The sequence below is a fragment of the Perca flavescens genome, chromosome 1 (assembly GCF_004354835.1).
Source record: "Perca flavescens isolate YP-PL-M2 chromosome 1, PFLA_1.0, whole genome shotgun sequence".
NCBI lineage: Eukaryota > Metazoa > Chordata > Actinopteri > Perciformes > Percidae > Perca > Perca flavescens.
Genome location: NC_041331.1, coordinates 35297584 through 35317858, shown reverse-complemented (window position 1 = coordinate 35317858; position 20275 = coordinate 35297584). Strand labels below are relative to the sequence as shown.

Below are 20275 nucleotides of genomic sequence, written 5' to 3'. Positions count from 1 at the left end.
CTGTTGTTTTCGGTTATCTCCCTGCTGCACAGTACTCTGTTTGGGCCGTGTTATCGGCGCCACCTCAGGCATTCTTGTACATGCTGACTGTGATCCTGCTGATAGAGCAGTGTGCTTCAAAGTGTGTCTGCCCTGAGCTTAGTTGTTCCTAAATTAAGGAACACAGCACTGTCTCAAGCCTGCCCAGTTTTATACCTTTTCCACTTTGGAGTGAGCAAGGGCAACTTGGTCATCCGCTCAGCAGGATGCTTGTTTAATTGATGAGCTTAGATGCGTAGACGTCTGTTGCCACACCGAATCACAATCTTGACAGGTAGCATATATATGGAAGCTTGTCTAAGTCAGCTGTACAAAAACAAAGTCAGCGAAAGCTTCCCTATGGCAGTTCAGTGAAGCATTGGAAAATGTTTTTGAAACTCTTTGTGAACCCGACACTAACTACACTCTGTGAAAGTTTGATTGGAGAGTGCCAAAATGAGATAAAACATGGCTAACCTTGGTGACCACCTGTAGTAACCTCACCTTCACAGAAGTCTTTGGGACTCATTAGACACTCATTCACAAACATGGCTGTGCAATCAGCTTAGCCCTGGCCACGTGACTGGGCTGTAACCACAGTTTATACTACTGCTTGATGTGGGATGTAGGCAGGTGGTTTAGGAGAGTAAAGGTAGGGTCAAGGCTTCACTCTATTTCTGTTCAGACACCAATTTGTGCGCTGCCCAGTCAAAGGCTAAAATGTGGATGGTTGTGGATATTTTAGTCACTTCAATAACATGCAGGTTAAGTACGTAAACATCCTGCAAGTTGGGATTTTCACAATAGCCCATTTCCACATCAATGTGACATTATACGAAGGATTTGCTTGTTTCATTGAGGCCACCCTCGTCTTTAATCCCTCACTTGAAATGCAACTTCAGTGGTTTTTCAATATTCACACTACACAGACTTCCCTATAAACCTTGATGGGCAGTTTTTGTACCACGCCTCTGCAGTTAGTTTGGGCTTGTCATTAAATCAACCCTATGTTGAGCTGAAGAGAACAGGTTTTTGTAGTAGTGATAGTTAAGCTTAGTGGGATTCCTGCAAGTTGATGCATGCATGTCGACACCCTTCCAGTCCATGTCAGAGTCTCTCAGAAAGAACTATCAGAACTAGAAGAGAATATGTTAAAAAGTTTAAGCAACTGTCAAACATAATGCTAACAAATATTCAGGTGTAGGATGTTTTGGCTGTTCTGCCAAATGAATGGCATAAATGAATGAAATGTATTGAATCAACAAACAAAAAAAGAAGAAAATAAATGAATGTCTCTAACTGTGTCCCCCATTTCTCCAGGTCCAAGTGTTTGGGAGTTTCAGCACTGGTCTTTATTTGCCAACAAGGTGAGCCATTTGGTTTCCTAAAGCAGCCTTGAGATTTCAACACGCTTGCTCTTTTTATCTTTGCCAAAATGGGAATGTGAACTGGCCCCCTACCAAAAATACTTATCTCTATTATGGATAAAGTGTTCCGTCTAGCCAGCAAATCATTATTTGCTTTTGTTTTGAGGATCAAGTAGTTGAGTAATTTTTAGCACCCCTGATCCTGGATCTTCTTTGAAACTTTACACACACACACACACACACACACACACACACACACACACACACACACACACACACACACACACACACACACACACACACACACACAAACAGACACACACACAAACAGACACACACACAAACAGACGCAAATTAACTGCTGGACACAGACATGTCACCTGGATTAGTGGACTCTTTAGTCTGGCTTAATGGATGTACATTGCCGGATGTCCCTCCCCTCTCGCTACTCCGCTATCGGGGCTTTGCGCCGCCCAGGACAGTTGTGATTGGTTTAAAGAAATCCAAAAAACCAAGAGCATTTATCCACTATCCCAGAATACAATGTATCTGTTTCTGTGTGCGTCTGTTATTCTGAAAACAAAAAAGTGTATTTGCCTGTGTTTAAGTTACAAGGTACAGCTGTGTGCCTGTATACTTATGTTTGTGGCTGTTTGTAGTGGGTGCTTGTGTGTAACTTTCTGTATGTTGTGAACACATGGCATCACTAAAATAGTACACACTCATCAGTTGGCTTCCTTAAGCTCTGTCTAAAGTTGCACATTGCTTATCCACAAGAGGGAAGCAAAACCACATATATCCAGTAAGCCACCATGTGGAGATATTTAAAAAAGGGCTGTCATAGGGTCTCCTTTTTACTGTATTTAACGCCCCCATATTGTAAGTACTGTAAAAGTATCAAAACGTTCAATCCACGGAGAAATGCACACAGCCCGTGTTCAGAAACTGTGCCTTTTTAAATGAGCCATCAGGACTTTTGTACGGTTGTGACTATAACTATACTATATATAGGTAAAAAGTGCCACTACAGTGGCATTACAGTCATTCCCCAGCTGCAATGACGGTGCAGAGCCTTCGGGAGCGCAGATGCGGAATACCCGGAAACGCTGACAAATCAGAGCATACTGGGATTATTTTGGGAGGGGGGCTTAACGAGACAGGTGCTAAAACAGAGCGTTCCAGACAGATACAAGTATATTTAGACAGACAGTATGGAAAAAAAACATATGTGTGTAAACCTTTTCCAGGAGCAACCAAAAATACAAGTATAAACCTGAAAATTAGCATAATATAGGACATTTAAAATCAGTTCCACATGAAGAAAAACACCATTGTATAATGCCTTGGTTTACCTATGGCAATGCAATGCAGAGAAACCAATGAATTGGCGGGCTGCTGTAATAAGCTACCATTTAAAGAGGTCTTGCATTACAGTACAATGGTAAATGCTGAAACATAATATAATACTAGCACAAGTAGGGAAGAGCCATAAAGTCAACAGACTGACTCTAATTCGGGGAATTGTTGGGTCTTTGTAAATTATAGAGTGTGGTCTAGACCTACTCTATCTGTAAAGTGTCTTTAGATAACTCTTGTTATGTTTTGATACTATAAATTAAATTGAATTGAATTAACGTCAGTTACATAGCACTCTTTTTCAGAGGTTTGCTAGCATTAGCCACCATAAAGTGCTGGTCATAGCAGACCAAGTAAGGCGGTAGCAGCAAAACCCCTGAGTGTGCTGAATTGAGCAAGTTTGTGCTTTTTGTATGTAGGCGGAAGATTGTGTTATTTGTTGTTACAAAGGTTACATAGTTTACCTAAAGCCACATGCAGTTGTTGGTGTGTGTCTACAGTGGAAAGGTTTATTTGTAAATGCTTGTACATTTAGGATCACATGTCGTTTTTTTTTTTTTTTTTTGTGATCAAATGTTTTTATTCAACACACATACACAACCAACAGTATGTTACAAGTAAAAAAAAAATATATATATATATACACACACACACACACACACACACACACATATATATATAAATTAAATAAAAACAAAAATTACATTAATGAGTTGAAATGAAATAAAAGCTGTACACTTAAAACAATATCAGGATCACATGTCATTTACGCTTCTATTTGTTTGTCAAGTGATTCATACAAAGTCTGAAGTACACATTTTTGTCATGCGAGAAATGCTTCTTTTCCCAGTTGTTACATGATCTTAAAGTACTTTGAATTGCCTTGCTGCTGAGATGTGCTTTATAAATGAAGCTGCCTTGCCTTTCCCTGCCCCTGGTGCTGTTTTATGAGTTGATTCTGTGTGATATAAAGTGGACCTAAGTGATATCTGTCATGTCTCTCTTCCACCAGTGACATTGACTTGGTAGTTTTTGGGAAGTGGGAGACTCTCCCACTCTGGACTCTGGAAGAAGCTCTCCGGAAGAGGAATGTCGCAGATGAGAACTCCATCAAAGTTTTGGACAAGGCCACGGTAAGGCCGTGCTCACTCCTAAGTGTGTGCATTGCAGTGTTTCCTCTATGTTGATTTTGTAGTGGTGGCCCGCCATGGTGAAATTTCTGCCGCCACGGTATCAGAAATAGGGCAGACGCACAATGTAGTTGTGGTTGCCTTTTTAAGGTATCCTGCCGACATAATGCACCCCCCCAGTGAAAACCGGCCAATTCCGGTCACCGGCCGGCAGGGCTGTATAGTAACGAAGTAGAACTACTTCACTACTGTACTCAAGTACTAAAAAGCTGTATCTGTACTCTACTGGAGTATTATTTTTTTCTCCTACTTCCACTTTTACTTGAGTACATATTTTCGATGAGTTTAATACTTTTACTCCGATACATTTTGTATGTGCTGCATCCTTACTGTTGTAAATGCCTCGCGCTATGGAGACTGTGTAGCTAATGGCTACGTTAGTTATGTATGATAATTACGTAAGTTACGTAAGAAATCCCCGAGATCGCGTCGTGTTTCTTTTCATTACAGTTCCCCGTTCAGAAGTCAGAGACGATGTAAGTTTGTACTCTTTCTATTTAGTTATTGTTGCAGCAGAGTGAGCCCTGAATGTTAACCGTTAGACCCTGTGATGCTGATCTGATCAGATCTGATCTGATATGATCTGATTTTGCTAGCTTGCTAACTTTCCTGCATAGGTATAAACAGACTTTCCTGTACATCACACATTTTATGTCAGTATTTGTTAATAAGTGATTAATAACCCACTGTTATATCAGATAATAGTAGTTATAACAGCTGTGACATTAATGTACCTTTTGGGGTTTATTTCAGAAACTTCCTTCATATCCAGCAATGTACAGCTTGTGACTGCCTTTAATACCAAGTAAAAAGTTGAACTCTAACAATATGATATTCAAAATTTGACTGCTTTCTTTAATAACTACATAACACAATGCTTGTACTTTTACTTTCAATACTTGAGTAGTATATTTTAAAATAAACTACTTGCAATACTGGAGTACAAAAAATGATGAATACTTTAGTACTTCCACTTAAGTGGGGTGCTTAAAGAGCACTTCAACTTCTACTCAAGTCACTTTTTTTGATAGAGCACTTGTACTTTTACTCAAGTATGGGTCTCTAGTACTTTATACACGTCTGCCGGTCGGTCTGTCGGTGCATCTCTACATTAATGCACGCTGGTGTGACAGTTTCAAAACCCTGACTACACTGGATAGCATACCTGCGTTGTATTTATGTATGTGTGCAAACGTGAATCCAGGGAAACGCCTCAAGTAATTTCATCCAAATTGTTATATGGTGGTTATATGTTTGTATTGACCAGTGTTACAGAAACAATATTAGTACAGTAGTGAGCTTTTTGCTTTGGATCTCTTAAAAATATAACTTCCCCTTGCAGGATCAATAAAGTATGTCTTAATGTTATGTCTTTCTGATCATGTCTTTTAAACCACTTTTCAACCTCCTAATAGCGATTTGAGTTTATTTTTTTTATTTTTTTTAACCGTGCATAGATTGGATTTCCTGTTCATCTGAGTTTATTTTATTTGAGGACTAAAGGGTTTGTACTCGATATTCAGAACATTAATATAGCAGTAAACAACTATTTGCTATGTAAAGATATAATGTAGTAAATGGCGTCCTAAGCAGAGAGTGAAGTTGCACTGTGTGTGTGTGTGTGTGTGTGTGTGTGTGTGTGTGTGTGTGTGTGTGTGTGTGTGTGTGTGTGTGTGTGTGTGTGTGTGTGTGTGTGTGTGTGTGTGTGTGTGTGTGTGTGTGTGTGTGTGTGTGTGTGTGTGTGTGTGTGTGTGTGTGTGTGTGTGTGTGTGTGTGTGTGTTGTGATAGGCGGTCCGGCCACGCGTGCATGCAAGTGCCGTGTGCGATGGTATCGGAGGCCAAGGGCCGTGACAAAGCATCTGTGTTTGATAAGTTGGAGAACTGTCTGTGAGAGCCGTGTGGCGGAAATCCCAAACCAGTTTATTATTATTATTTTGTATCTCAAGTACAGCACCTTGTTAAATTTAAAGGATTTGAATAAAGCTCGTTTTGTGTTTCAACTTTTACTTTTGTAATGGATTTTTAAATCGCAGATTAGCACTCTAAATCTGTGCTCTAGTTATTTGGTCGAGGATTAGATTAGTAAACGGGTTTTGTTTTCAGGCTTACAATAGACTTGAAGGAAAGTTATGGAGGCAGGATTATTAACAAATCTGTAAGTGTCTTGCAGCACTCGAGCCAAGCGTTTAACTGTTTGTTTGTTTTTGGTCCGGCTGCCTCAGTAATAACAGCACCTGTAAAATGTGTGTTCCAGGTTCCCATCATCAAACTGACGGACTCCTTCACTGAGGTCAAAGTGGACATCAGCTTCAACGTGAAGAGTGGCGTAAAAGCCGCCCGGCTCATTAAGGAATTCAAAGAGGTACAGTTTGCAAGACTTGCGCAACTTTTTTGGAAACGTTCACAAAATGTCTTTCCCGTATTTTTACGTTTACATTGTATTTTTGGAATACATAAATCTTCATGATTAACACCTGTAGCCAGTGTTGTTGCTGCTTGAAGTGTGTTGAAGTCTTTTTGAAGTCATTTTCTGCAACTCCGTGGAAATATTACATTAAAAAACGGCCTTTTGCTATCCCACAAATTGCTCTTAGATCTTTAATGTTGTAAAGAACCCTGACCTATTGAAATCAATGTGGTACCCTTCTCGCAACATAAAAATACAGTTGCTATTTTAGAATGTATGGGGTTCTTAGTAGCACATTGAATTGTTTATTTAAGCCAAGTACCCCCTGACCGGCGCAAAACAATACAGGTACAATACAGCGCTGGCAGTGATAGATTTACTAAACAACAACCTTGTAACTGAAAAACATTTAAATGCTACGTTTCAAATGTTTAGAATCCATTGCTATGATCATTCAATATTATAGTATAATTATTTTCAGAATAAATGCATGACATATTTTTAAATCAGCATTTTGCAAAAATCTCACGTACCCCCTGCAGTACTCCAAAGTACCCCTAGGGGTACGCGTACCCCCATTTGAGAAACAGTGCTCTAGAGGGTGCTGTAGGCTTCCACTTGAGAATCAGAAAAGGGTTTATAGCTACAGTAAGTTACACCTATGTGGAATTTGGGTTGGTTAGTAGTGCATACATGACATAATTAAACATATTAAATGTAAATAAGAAAGAAACAAATACAGAAACAAATGTATACAAAGTAGCGGTTTATCCTAAGAAAAAGGAGGCTGAAGGGGTTGAGTGCAGAATGCAAAAAATACATAGTATGTGCAATGGGCAGATGTATAGTCCAGATGTATTCCTCACTACTGTATGTTCTTACTGTGTCTGTCTTTTGTCCTGTAGAAATACCCTGTACTGCCTTACCTATTCCTGGTGCTAAAGCAGTTCCTACTGCAGAGGGACCTCAATGAGGTTTTTACTGGTGGAATTGGCTCCTACAGTCTCTTCCTCATGGCTGTCAGCTTCCTCCAGGTCAGATACACTTGGTCATCAACAACTCATTTGTCTTGATCTTATTTTTATTTTTTTGATGCCGTTTGTTAACTATAACAGACATTGGGCCCTAACAGAGAACTCTTTTACAACTCTTTTAGTTGTAATCATGTCCTTTTTCAATTGCTTTTTTTATGACCGTATTTGCAACATTGGTGATTCCTGAACACCTGGAATATATTCCTAAATATTTAGAAAAAATATCAAAAATTCTGAACAAAGAACAGTTCGAGACAGCACTATATGCAGTAGTCAGAGTAAGCGATGTGTACAGACTATCGTGCTATTTCAGCATCTAAAAGTCTCAACAGTGACATTTCCTGACCTCTGTGAATTCCCACTCACTTAACCATATGCGATAATTCTGACATCCACTTGTACTGTGTACTTTCCAGCTTCACTACAGGGACGATGTGTGCAGTCCCAACATCAACATCGGTGTTCTGCTCATTGAATTCTTTGAGCTCTACGGTCGCCACTTCAACTATCTGAAAACGGGTATCAGGATAAAAGATGGAGGTTGCTACGTTGCCAAAGACGAGGTTCAGAGGAACATGATGGATGGCTACAGGCCCTCCATGCTCTACATTGAGGACCCGCTGCAGCCAGGTAGGAACAGTGAACACAAAGGATGAAGGGTTTGGCATGGGAACGGCATGTATTGGCACGTCGTCAGGTGATCGTATTAACCCAAAGTGACCATCTGTCTTGTCTGCAACAGATAACGATGTAGGTCGGAGTTCATACGGTGCCATGCAGGTGAAGCAGGCGTTTGACTACGCCTATGTGGTGCTCAGCCACGCTGTGTCGCCCATCGCCAAATACTATCCCAATAACGAGACCGAGAGGTAAGATTTGGATTAGTGGTTGATCGATCGCAGCATCCCCCAGCCAGTCAGTTTATTGTTGCAATAGTCAGTCATATAATGTCGCTGTTGTAGGGCTGCTCCCTCTTAGTCGATTAGTCGACTAATCGGTCGTTTTGGTCTTAGTCAACTTAGATTTCTTTAGTCGATTAGGCATGTTTTATGCTTTTTTTTTTTTTGCTGAATGACTTATTTCCAAGAAACGTACGAGCACATCTCTGGTAAACACAAGAATTAAAGTGGTGCTTTTGCATGACTCTTTGCGCAGCGATTTAAATCCACTAATCGATTAGTCGATACAATTAAATGAGTGTTAGTCGACTAAGAATTTCTTCAATCGAGCACAGCCCTACACTGGTGTTTATGTTGTCAATCATAAGATGAGGGTATTTCAACTGTTGTTTCTCATGGTTGGCATTATTTGGTCATACAGAAAATTTTCGGGTCATTACCAGTTACATTTGCTTTCAGACTGCTGTATTAAGAGTGGTATAACAGGACTACCTCCTTCTGTATCCCATCACAGCATTCTTGGCCGAATAATCCGGGTAACACAGGAAGTGGATGAGTACAGGGAATGGATCCGAAAGAACTGGGGGAGCCCGTCTCAGAATGATCCGCCACTCAACAGTACGCTCAAAGTCTTTGACATTTTGTTGTTGTTGTAATTCATAAAATATTTCTTGCAGTCCCATTTGACCTAAATGTAGAAGAGGTTTAAGTGAAGTGTGGAGATAAGACTGTACCTACAGGGCTCTATAAGCTTAACTTTGGACTGAGTTGACTTTTGGGTCTACATTTTCGCCTTCTCCGTTTCCATAGGAAATGACGTCACACTGTTTGAGTCCCAGCAGCTTGATGAGTGCAACAACAACGTTCCAGACGACGACGATGATGATGATGTTGTAGCTCTACCGTCGGCTCCCCGCAGCAAAACCTCCTCCAATTCCTCCTCTCCGTCCCCTTCACTGCGCTCCTCTCCTTCCTCTTCTCCACTTTCGCCTTCTTCCACGTCCTCAACCTCCAGCTCCAGCGATGCGGTCAGTCTTCTACACACACACACACACACACACACACACACACACACACATTGTGCTATTGCCTTTTATCTGTAGCACTTAAAACTTCATGAGTAAAACTTAAGGTGACTAAATGTTATTGACATACTATTTACTCTTTTTGTTGGTTTTCGCCAGGACTCTGATGGCATGCCATGTAAGACAGCCAAGCAGCAGTCTGGCCGGGGCTCCAGCGCCCACAGAGAAAAGTCCGCCGTCGTCAATAATAACCGAACACAGAGCCACGCTAACAGCACTCCATCTGGAAGCAACAAGGGAGGAAAGGTAAGATCAAGCTTTACTTTATACGTACACAATGCAACACATTATGCATCACAAGATACAAAAAAAAAAAAAAAAAAAAAAGGAACAGACAGAAAACCCGTACTGTTACATGTGTATCACTAAACACGCGATATAAAAGTCAGTGTGTACAAACAGTTCATTTCTGACACACAACACATTTTGGGGCATTTTCTTGTGAAGTAGGCTTGATAAAGAGCAATAAAATTAAACCGTTTTAGGTAACACTTTACTTGAAGGTATCTACATAAGAGTGACATGACACTGTCATGATACAGTTATGACACATGAACCCTAACCATAACTTGTCATGACAAAACCCAAACACTTACTAAAAGAAGAGTTATGTCCTAAACGTTTATGACTTGTTTATGTTTATGACACGTTCATGACAGTGTCATGTCACTCTTATGTAGATACCTTCAAGTACCAATTTTATTATATTTCTCCACCATTACGAGCCTACAGTATATTGTAATGAATACCCAAAGGAAGTCCTGCAGTAACTCCTTTTTTTTTTTTTTTTTTCTTCTTTTTGCTTGTTCCTTCCCCAGGCCAGGCTGTCTCGTTCTCATAAGGGCAGCCACCACGGGCAGCAGAGCTCCTCCTCCAGCAGCACCAAAAGTCATCAGAGCAACAAGCCACACCACCAGGGCAACAGCAAGAAGAGGAAAAATGTGCGAGAATCCACACAAGAAGACCTCTGCAGATAGGGGTGACCTCAACTGCCCTCCCCCCCCCCTCCCTGTCCTTGTCAGGAACTGACTGACTGTCCTGTCCCACTTCTGCTGCCAGACTCCAGCCTCGGGAGGTTTTTAGAAGTGCAAAAGCATCTACAGGACCTGTCTCTCTGTCTAGCCTTTCGGGGTGACAAAGCAACAATTTCTAGCAGGAAAAAAAAAAAACAAAAAAAAAAAAAAAAAGAGAATTGTTATAGGAAATGGGGTTTAATTTATTGGACCTGAACTGAAATCACAAAGGATATATGCTCATTTGCTTCCCAGTAGCTTCTTTTACGGAGCGGTTTTGCTTCCCACAGCCAGCACCTACAACAACATGCCTCTTGCGCCTCCTGCTGTACAGGAATAGACATGTCGGGTGTCTGGAATCTACTCTGGAGCAATACCTGAACTGCTGGCTGGAAAATAAGATGAACATTTTTATCAACAAAAAAAAAAAAAAAAAAAAAAAAAAAAGAAAAAAAGCAAATGGCTGAAAATGTACAAAAATGTCATGTTGAAAAACAGACAAATATTTACACAGATTTTATTAAGATGGTAACTTACAAATGCAATCAGTAAGCGTGGGACATAACTTATGCATGAGAATTTTTTTGTTGGTTGATTTTTCTGTTGGATTAATCTGTTTTGTTATGTCTAAACAGGTTATACAAAGATTTGTACAAAATAGGCATAAGCAAAAAAAAAAAAAAAAAAAAAGGTAAAAAAACCCCCAAAAATACAAGAACAAAATGTTTCATATTACTTTTTTTACAAGATATACCGATCAAAGACATGTAAACATGCACATCTTGTGCCCTCAGCTTTTTGGCCAAAGCCAAGAGCTGGTTTGGGTCCCATTGCCAACATAAATCATCAGCATCTACTTTTACTTCTGGTTGCTCTCTGTGAGTGTGCTACAGTGTTAACATTTAGCCTTTAGTGAGCCAATGCTCACATACAACCCTATAGAGCTATAGAGCTCAATAGCACAGCCACATCAGTGTAGAGGCTATAAGACTACAGGTTTAAATGAATAAGGGGTGATAGTGGTTTTATCGAGAAATCCTACACTTGGAAAAAAAAAAAAAAAATGTGTTAACAATACAACTGTGGGTGATAATATGTTTCTTTAGTAATTTACCCACGGCAAAATCATTTGTATTTGTTAAATGTATTTATTTTTTTATTAATTATATGAACATAAATGGATAAATGTATTATTAACATTAGAGCCCATATCTTTGAGTCCTATATTTGAAGTAGGATAAGTTGTGGGGAGGGTGGGGTTGGAACAGTTTTATTCAAGTACAGGAAAATTACCACCTTTATTATTTTTTTTCAGTGTCAGTTGAGTGACCAAGTTACTTTGAGAGACCATTTTACTAGGGCTACAGTGAGAATTATATGTGGCTGGTCTACTTACTTTAAAAGGGAGCTGATTTTTATTTTTTATTTTATAAAACTATCATAGCGACAAATACTTGTTCATTATGTCAACCCCCCCCCCCCCCCGTTGTCATTGCAGTACAACAACCAACCTGTAGATGGAGGCGTTGCTCTTAGTCTGAATCCACAGTGTGGGGCTTGTATACTGCATTTGGATGGTTCATCTCTGCGTTATTTTTGCGACTGGCTGACCAATATTCTGATATTTCAACTGAATGAGCAGCTGCAAATAGAAAACCTGTTGAGCTGAGTGCTTGCTAGAGGGGGTAACAAACCAAAGCACACACCACAATCCTCTTATCGTCGCTCTCCCAAAATGTGACAACAATCACCCACATTAAAACGAAACAAGCAGCCAGCAATAACAACCACCTTTCATGATATATTATTACTCCACAGTGGCAGCTGCAGCCACAGAATGGCATGCTCACCGCTGAGAACAGTGAAGCACATTTGATAAGTACATGCACTAACTTACAGCCAATTATATTAGGTGTTGAAACGTTAAAGTACGGTTACTTGCCGCCCCCCCTCCCCCCAATCCCTCCGTGCTACAGTCGCGGTTTAAATGCAGTATTTAGCCTAAGCGCTGGTTATGTGGTAGACGGACAAGGAGGAAGGTGAATGAAGTTAGCCGTGCCATCTGAATGTCCACTGACCCATCTGTCTTCACTGCGGGAAGGCTTCAAACCCAACTGTACTCCTCTGAAACGTTGTTTCTCTCTGCAGCTATTACAATTCATGCAATAAAAAACCAGTACAACTAAACCGCGTGTTGAGACAAGTTCTTGCTTTGCCTTCGAGTCGTGTTCTGACTTTAGTCTTTTTGCTCGAGTGCTAGTGGTTCAATGTAAAAGCCACAACATGCGATGTGATCTGATATGAAAAGTAGCGATACAGGAAAAAAAAAAAAAAAAAAAAAACGTATGTGAGAGGGTTGGTAGGCGCGTGAGAGAGCGAGAGATGGAGGAGGAGGAGGGGCACTTGGAGCAGCGCGCGGCGGGGACCGTAGACACGCGCTCCCCGTAGCCTTTACCTACCAGTCAATCTATCCGTGTAGATGTTCCCGCGGGACATTACTTAAATCTGTCAGGTAAGCCACTACAACTTCTTCGTTTAATAGAAAACAATGGCTCCTAGTGAAAGCTTGCAACCTTTTAAAACCCGTGTTGGCAGTTGCCACTGCGCTTAAGGGAAAGATTAATTGTTGCTTCGCTAAAACAAAAAACAGTTGAAAGACGGATTTCTTAGCTCAAAAGTTTTCACCTCTGTCAAGAAATTTCAACTTGGCTCGAAGGTTATGCTCAAGGTGTGCATGTTTTTCAGAGTTTGGAGTTAAAAAATGTCGAATTTCCTTTTCGTGGCGCGTTTTCACCTGGCTGCTCTTTTCATCCTTGATTTGGAGTTTGGTACATTTCGGGTTACTTGAGCTAGCCAACGAAGCTTCTTCCTTTGGCTCACTTGAACAGAGCTGTGGTTATTTAGCTAACTTGGTTGCTTTCACACCTGGGGCAGTTTGGTCCGTTTTAACCGAACCCTGGAGCGTTTCCTCCGATAGTCCGGTTCGTTTGGAGTGGTGTGAAAGCTTATTCAAACTCTGGTGCCGACCAAATAACCAAACTCTAGTCCGCTTGAAAACGAGGTTCGCTTCCAAGTGCACTACAGAATCAAGCATGTTAATTGAAGAACATATTTATATGTTCCTTGCCAAAAAAGTGAAATGACTTGCCTGCAATTTAAATCAAATTTAGATTATTTAATTGGGATGGTAACTTTTAAATCCATAACCTATTATGACCATTACATCGCTCGTCGTCTTTGTGACAACACATCTTAATCCCTCTCTCATCAGAGCCCGCTTTCTCCTTCACTCTCGGTCTTGTCAGCTGCACGTTTGGCTTCTTGTGACGTAGCCTAGTGTTATCTCGCCGTACATTTGACGAGGAGTTGTTCGTTCATCTATTGTCTCTAGATAAGTGGCTCAGCCATGAGCAGTCAGTGGAACACCATAGGCAGGTATCCAAAATGAGCTGAAATCAGTCCGTAGCCTACATTTGTTATTTCCCTTCTTTTAATGATCCTGTCCTGGTTTTTCAGTAACCTGTGTAACGTTAGGCTATATCATGAATTTATCACAAATATGTCTGATTATTAAAAGATGGATTGTAGAATATGTGTGTGTGTGTGTGTGTATATGTGTATATATGTATATATATATATATATATATATATATATATATATATATGTATATATATGTATATGTATGTGTGTGTATATATATATATGTATATGTGTGTGTGTATATGTATGTATATATATATATGTATATGTGTGTGTGTGTATATATGTGTGTGTGTATATATGTGTGTATATGTGTGTGTGTGTGTGTGTGTGTGTGTGTATATATATTTATATTTGTGTGTGTGTGTGAGAGAGAGAGAGAAAAACAATGCGGGTGTTTAGTGTATCATCCACATGGGTTTTCTGAGATTTTCTTGAAAATTCTGATCTTTTTTTTCCCGGGGCACAGCAGTGAAATCTATACACGCCTACTAGTCAATTTGTGTTGTCTTTTGTCAGTAACTTGGTGTTCTTCCAACTAAGCCTGGCCCCAAAATACCATCAGGACAGGAAATGTTTTTTTTTTTTTTACAAGTATGTAAAGCACCCAATATCTTGAAAGAGTTTATCTCTTCATATCTCTTCCTGGAACATTATGCTCAGCAGGACTCGCGCCCCAGTCTGTGTCTGTAGCTAACTAGTTTTTACAGTCTATGGTCTGTACCCTCTCATTTCAGTCACAAGGGAAGTTAGTCTCTTGTAAAAACTACCACATAAAACAAGAAAACATTTTGAACAATGGAAATGAAACAGAATAGGACTATTAAGGACAGTTTTACTGCAGCTGGTACGTCACTGCTCTTTCTTTTCACTAATTTCTTCACATACAGCTTTAACGTTAAACAACTGGAGTTAAAGCACTCATACACAGTATGACCTTAGTGTGCCATTCCCCCAATAAAACAGGGTTGAATCGGATTTTGTTATGAGTTCACATCACTAAATATTTACCCTGTATAATCCAGAGACCTCACTGTCATCAGATTTCATTGGAACTACTGTCCATTGAAGAAACAGTCCTGAATTGGTTGATTTACTGTTTTTTTTTATTTTTTCCAGGACATAACAGTGGATGTTGAGAGCCATAGTTGTATGTATAGTTCAAAGGTACATTTACATGATGGACTTGTTTACATGCTTTAATGTTCAAAAAAACCTTTTTCTCATACTGTCTTGTCTGAATGTACCTGCACTCACCCCTCTGTTTGAAACGCTCCGTTTTAGTGCCTGTCTCTTTAAGCCCCCTCTGAAAGCCAAGTCTGCTCTCTTGGCTTGCATGATAATTATGGTGCACCTTTGTAAAGGTAGTTCTCCAGCTGTGGATGGAGATGCTTAGACGGGTGGGGCTGCATATTCTATGTAACCCGCATGTGACATAGAAAGCGTAACAAAATCAGAATGGCTCGTTGAATCCCGTGTTTTCTGATCTAGGCAGCCCACAAGAAACTGACTGGGTGGTCTTATTACCCATTTGGGAGTTGAGAGGCACTCCAAATACCCAAATGTATGTGCACAAGCACTGAAAAAAGTTAGATTTTCCATGATTATGTCTTCTTTAATAGCCTGGATTATAAACATAGTGGATGATTAATTTTAATCATCAACTGATTGATTACTTGACTAATTGTTTCATCTCTAATGTATTACAAATACTCTGGGGGGGGGATAATATGTAAATAATATCGCTAGTTCAATCAATGTGGGCATTTCACTTCCCGTTTAAACACCAGCCATAATTCTTCCATTGAATTCTTTTGGCTGTAACATTTCCTGAACAAGTTGTAAAGTGGCCTTTTCCTGATCTCATCATGTACTTTAAACATGGGATGAAAGGAAATCTTGAGGTTTCTCTTAGTGGCAACAAGAGATTGCGTCGCTGTACAGTACAAATGTCTTTAAACATCATATGGCACCTTGTTTCTTGACTAAAAAATGTAGATTTGCTAATTAAAGCTGGTTGCTCTACCCGAATAGCTATTGTTGTTTGCACTGTAAACTAAATACCTTGTTTCATATTTGCAAAGACTAGAAGAATGAAGAATGTGTAAACCCTGGGCTGTGTGTGTGTCTGTCTGTCTGTCTGTCTGTCTGTCTGTCATTTGGATGATTACATCACTAATCCCTTTGTCAGTTCTGCCCTAGTAAATGGAGATAGCTTATGTGGTCACCAGTAGCAGATTTTCTGTGACGAGGACAGAGCTTCACCACTTTCATTATCTAGCCAGCAGCAAGTATTAAAGTCAAATGTACTTAAATAATGATTTATAATAGAACTGGCTTGTCACAAATTTCTCTGAGGGGAAAAAAGTAAACAAATGCATAGGGTTAAACATCAAGTGAGAGAGCAAACAGGGCACTGAGTTTGAGGTATGGAGCTCATTTATTTGGTTATAATAAGTGCTGCAGAGCAGCCCTACAGTAGGCTGGGGTTACATTCTTGGTCATGCACGGCTGGAAGGCCTAGGCCCTTTCATAGAAAAGGCTGTCATCTAGATTGTGACATATATATTGGCATTTGCCATCAGTGTGCAATTATCCATTGTGAATGTATCTCATTCTGAAAGGATGGGAAGCTTGTTGTGATTGTGCATGTTATTAGATTAATTTACCAGTTTGATGGATCTGGACAGGGACCGTCTGTTGAGTGTTGTGCAGCATAGACACGCGCGCGCACACACGAAAAAACCAACACGGAACAGATCTGTACTGTTTAGAGTGACGCAGGAGTCTGCTATCCTCATCGTTTGTTTTGTGACCAGTCTCTTAATAACCAGTGGTGGAGTTGTTTTGTCTTTTCTTTTTCCTCTGTCATGCAGCCTCAGCTGACATTGTAGAAAGCATAGAGCAGCGGTTCTCAAACTTTCAAGGGTCTGTCAGTAAGCGTTGTCCAAAATGGAGCTCTATTTTTAGAGAATCCTTAATTTTTCAGATTACATACTGCCTGCGCTGTTATGTTACATCCATTGTAAAAAAAAAAAAACAGTGATGTATTTGGAGTCCCCTGGGACAAAATTAATTGGATCATTTTGGCTTTCGTGGACTAAAATGCATTGATTTAGGCATCATTATCATCAGTCTATCTCCTTGGGTGCATCATTATCTGACCAGGCTTTGGCCATGGTTCCTGGCTGGCAGGAGCCTTTCTTTATTGAACCCCCCCAAAAAGTGAGCATTTGTTTAGTTTGACTCCTCCCTAGTTTTGTTACAATTATACAAAACGAACCAATTAGTGGTGAAATTAGTTATGTCTGTACATCATCACTGGTGCTAAAGAGCATGCTGCTGAGTTGTGTGGCTTACCTAAGCACTTGTATACACAAATCTGCAAACACATGCATGCAGTACATAGTTTTGGTCTGTACTTGACAATGACAGTGGCCTTGACAGGAAATATGGGGAACCTCCACAGGAAATGTGTATGTGAGTTCTTGCAGGTATTTATTTTTAATTTTATTTATTTTTTTAGAAGTAGGGTTGACACAGTCTGTCAGACACCCACATACACACGCGTACACTCTCTTCTTGTACTGCTTTCAGTGTCTTTTGTGTTCTGCAGCTAACTATCTGCTAGGGCTGCACGATATGAGGACAGTTTGCAATATGCGATAACGTTGCTGAGTATGGTGATAACGATATTACTTGCGATAAATGAACAAATAGCCTTTCTGCTGCTTTCAGTATTCTGCTTTCCAATTTGCTTGTTGAATTGAAAATAAATGAAAAGGAAATAATTTCCAACATTCGTTTATTAAACAAAAGGCACCACTAAAAAAAGTGCCAGTTCCATTTTAAAGTGTAGTTTTCAACTGATATTTTCTTTCAACTAACACAAAAAATCGGAGTGTCTTTCGCGATATGTATATTGCGACAGTTGATATCGTGATGACGATAAAAAAACGATATATTGTGCAGCCCTACTATTTGCTCTGTTCTGTTCCCCACCCACCTTTTTTTTTTCTAAAAACCACTTTTGTGACAGATGATCACAAACATATACTTCAGAGGGTTTGGGGAAGGATGTGTGCCAGAATAAACCAACTAAACCTCTCTACTGCTGAAAACTCTGTCTCAGTAGAGAAATGCCATCCAGCTCTGTCTTCTCTAAGCACACTCTGAAGAGAGGCAGAATTGCTCCCATAATGGGCATTTTCTGTTGTCATTAGACATGATGTTTTCCAAATGCCTCTAGCCTCTCATAAAGCTGATTATTTCACCCATTTCTCCGCTCTCTCCCGTCGTCTCTCTCTTTGTCTCTCAGCTTTCATTCTCCCTTTCTCTCATCCACTTTCGAGCAGGCTCTCTCTCTCCTCCTCAGGCTTGAAATGAGAGGTTCCTTTTGGTGGACAGTGTGCTAATCCCTGAACGCTCACAGGGGACTAATCGGACTCATTAACTCAGACTCTGGTGCCTCCGGCCAGAGATCAGCACTAATCCTTCCCCAGCACAGCCTTTGCCATGCATGTTAGAAATGCTCTTTCTCTTATCCTGTGCTGCTTTTTCAATGCAAATTAAAAGACATCAAACTTAACCGAAAAGAATTATGTCGCTTGTACAAAGTAATTTTGCTATGCCGTGGACACGGGTCCACTTTTAGCTTTAAACGTCCCCTCAAAATTATTTCTGACACAACGTAGCCTATTTATAATGCACTTTTGACAACGCATGCCGCGTCAAAGGTTTTAACGTGGCAAGAATGTAAATACAGGAATTAAAACAGAGCAAAAACATTGGTCATCAGATCATTGGTCAGTGATTCATTTCCACCAAAAAGTCTGGATTGTTTTTACGCTGCTTAAGCCTGTTTGATCTATTTAAAGTGAGCCTAACCTCATGTCATTACCCACTGGTCTCAGCGTGTGAGGCTAGGGTGTAGGGTGGAGATGACCTTTACTTGGGTGATGCCTCTCTCCATCACTCACTCCCAGGATTTCCCTCATTGTGCTGTGAAATCATAGGAAGCTTCCCCCACTGTAGAAAAATAAGGAATACCAGCAGGACGTTAGTAGGAGCGGGTTCTCTAAAGTCACTCAAAGTTCAAAGGTTCCTGTCATTGACGTCATTCAATCTGCGGGAGACTGAATCTCACTGTTTTAACTGTTAAAAGGAATTAGGAGAGCCTTTTTTTTTCTTCTTTCTTTTCTATCCCATGTGTTTCCATGCATGCCCTTGGGTGTTCACGCCTGCCATCATAAAAATGCCTCTGTTTCCGCTTGCTGCATTGTGCGTGACGCACACGACTGCACTTTGCAGGCACATATAGGATGGTGGCAAAGCCATTAAGTGATTTAAATTCATTCTGTGACAGACAGGTAACTAATGTAAAGATTTTGGGCGCTGTTTGTTTTTTGTCAAAATACATGCTGTTGTGTTCTGTGAGCTGTAGCGGATCAATAGCTTTCTTAGACACATGATACTAGGCCTGCACGATTTGGGGAAAAATATGAATCACAATTTATTTTTATTTTTTTAGAATTGATATCCCAATATTCTCACGGAGTGTAATGTTTATTGCACATATGAACCATGACAAAACAAAACAAATTGGCAGTACCAAACATAATCTTTTTTTTTGGCACCTATAGCACATTGCACATCACCACAAGCCTGTAAACATAGAGGCTACAATGAATAAAGAAAATAAAGTATATACTGGCCATTTAAGTACAGTAGGCTACCAAAAATAGTGACATATAACACACTGAACTAAATATGGCTCTGATCCAGGCTCTATCTGAACTCCTTGAACATGTCTTTATATAATTAAAACATGTCAATGTCAAATGCTTTCAATAAATTAATTGAAGGAGAAAAAAAAAAGTAATTTAAAAATGAAATCGCGAATCGAGATCGCGATTTATCGTACAGGCCTACATGATACAGAAGAGCCAGCCTGCTGGAAACAAAGCCATGTATAATTTTTTTTAGAGCTGCAAAGATTAATCTAGTCAACTATTAAATTAATCGCCAACTATTTTGATAATCAGTTTAAGTAAAAAATCCTTTGACTTCAACTCCTTTCTTCACTACTCTATGACAGTGTACTGAATATCTTTGAGTTGTGGACAAAACAAGACATTTGAAGACGTCTTCTTGGGCTTTGGAAAGCACTGACTGACATTTTTCACAATTTTCTGACATTGATAGACTAAACAACTAAACGATTAATTGAGAAAATAATCGACAGATTAATGGACAATGAAAATAATCGTTAGCTGCAGCCCTAAACTTTTCTGTGTCTACCTGGGTCTTACTCTGGCAATATTCCTTTAAAGGGTAATTTGACCCGACCCCATTTTCCCCATGCATTTGTGTCTAAGACTGAATGTGGCCAAAACTCTTTGAAATCTCAGTGACTGGACAGCAC

General features: G+C 39.9%; 2 protein-coding genes and 1 long non-coding RNA gene across 4 annotated transcripts in view; 2 read left to right on the top strand and 1 right to left on the bottom strand.

The window, feature by feature from the left end:
* tent4b (terminal nucleotidyltransferase 4B) overlaps positions 1-11232 on the top strand; it is a 29920-nt gene extending 18688 nt beyond the window's left edge. The window contains exons 3-12 of the mRNA XM_028578033.1: positions 1339-1385; positions 3754-3874; positions 6187-6294; positions 7245-7373; positions 7790-8003; positions 8116-8242; positions 8787-8890; positions 9083-9300; positions 9457-9603; positions 10176-11232. Of these exons, the coding sequence (XP_028433834.1) occupies positions 1339-1385; positions 3754-3874; positions 6187-6294; positions 7245-7373; positions 7790-8003; positions 8116-8242; positions 8787-8890; positions 9083-9300; positions 9457-9603; positions 10176-10334 (1374 nt within the window). The 3' untranslated portion in view covers positions 10335-11232. The remainder of the gene's footprint in view (positions 1-1338; positions 1386-3753; positions 3875-6186; positions 6295-7244; positions 7374-7789; positions 8004-8115; positions 8243-8786; positions 8891-9082; positions 9301-9456; positions 9604-10175) is intronic.
* Positions 8552-12672, bottom strand: LOC114555576 (uncharacterized). Its single transcript, XR_003692574.1, has 3 exons — positions 11882-12672; positions 9428-9580; positions 8552-9309 (listed from the first exon to the last, which is right to left on the bottom strand). It is a non-coding gene; the product is annotated as an uncharacterized LOC114555576 (long non-coding RNA).
* Positions 12673-12760: 88 nt separating this feature from the next.
* adcy7 (adenylate cyclase 7) overlaps positions 12761-20275 on the top strand; it is a 75179-nt gene continuing 67664 nt past the window's right edge. For both annotated transcript variants that reach the window (XM_028578017.1, XM_028578010.1), the window contains exon 1: positions 12761-12882. The gene's annotated coding sequence lies outside the window, so the exon portion shown is untranslated. The remainder of the gene's footprint in view (positions 12883-20275) is intronic.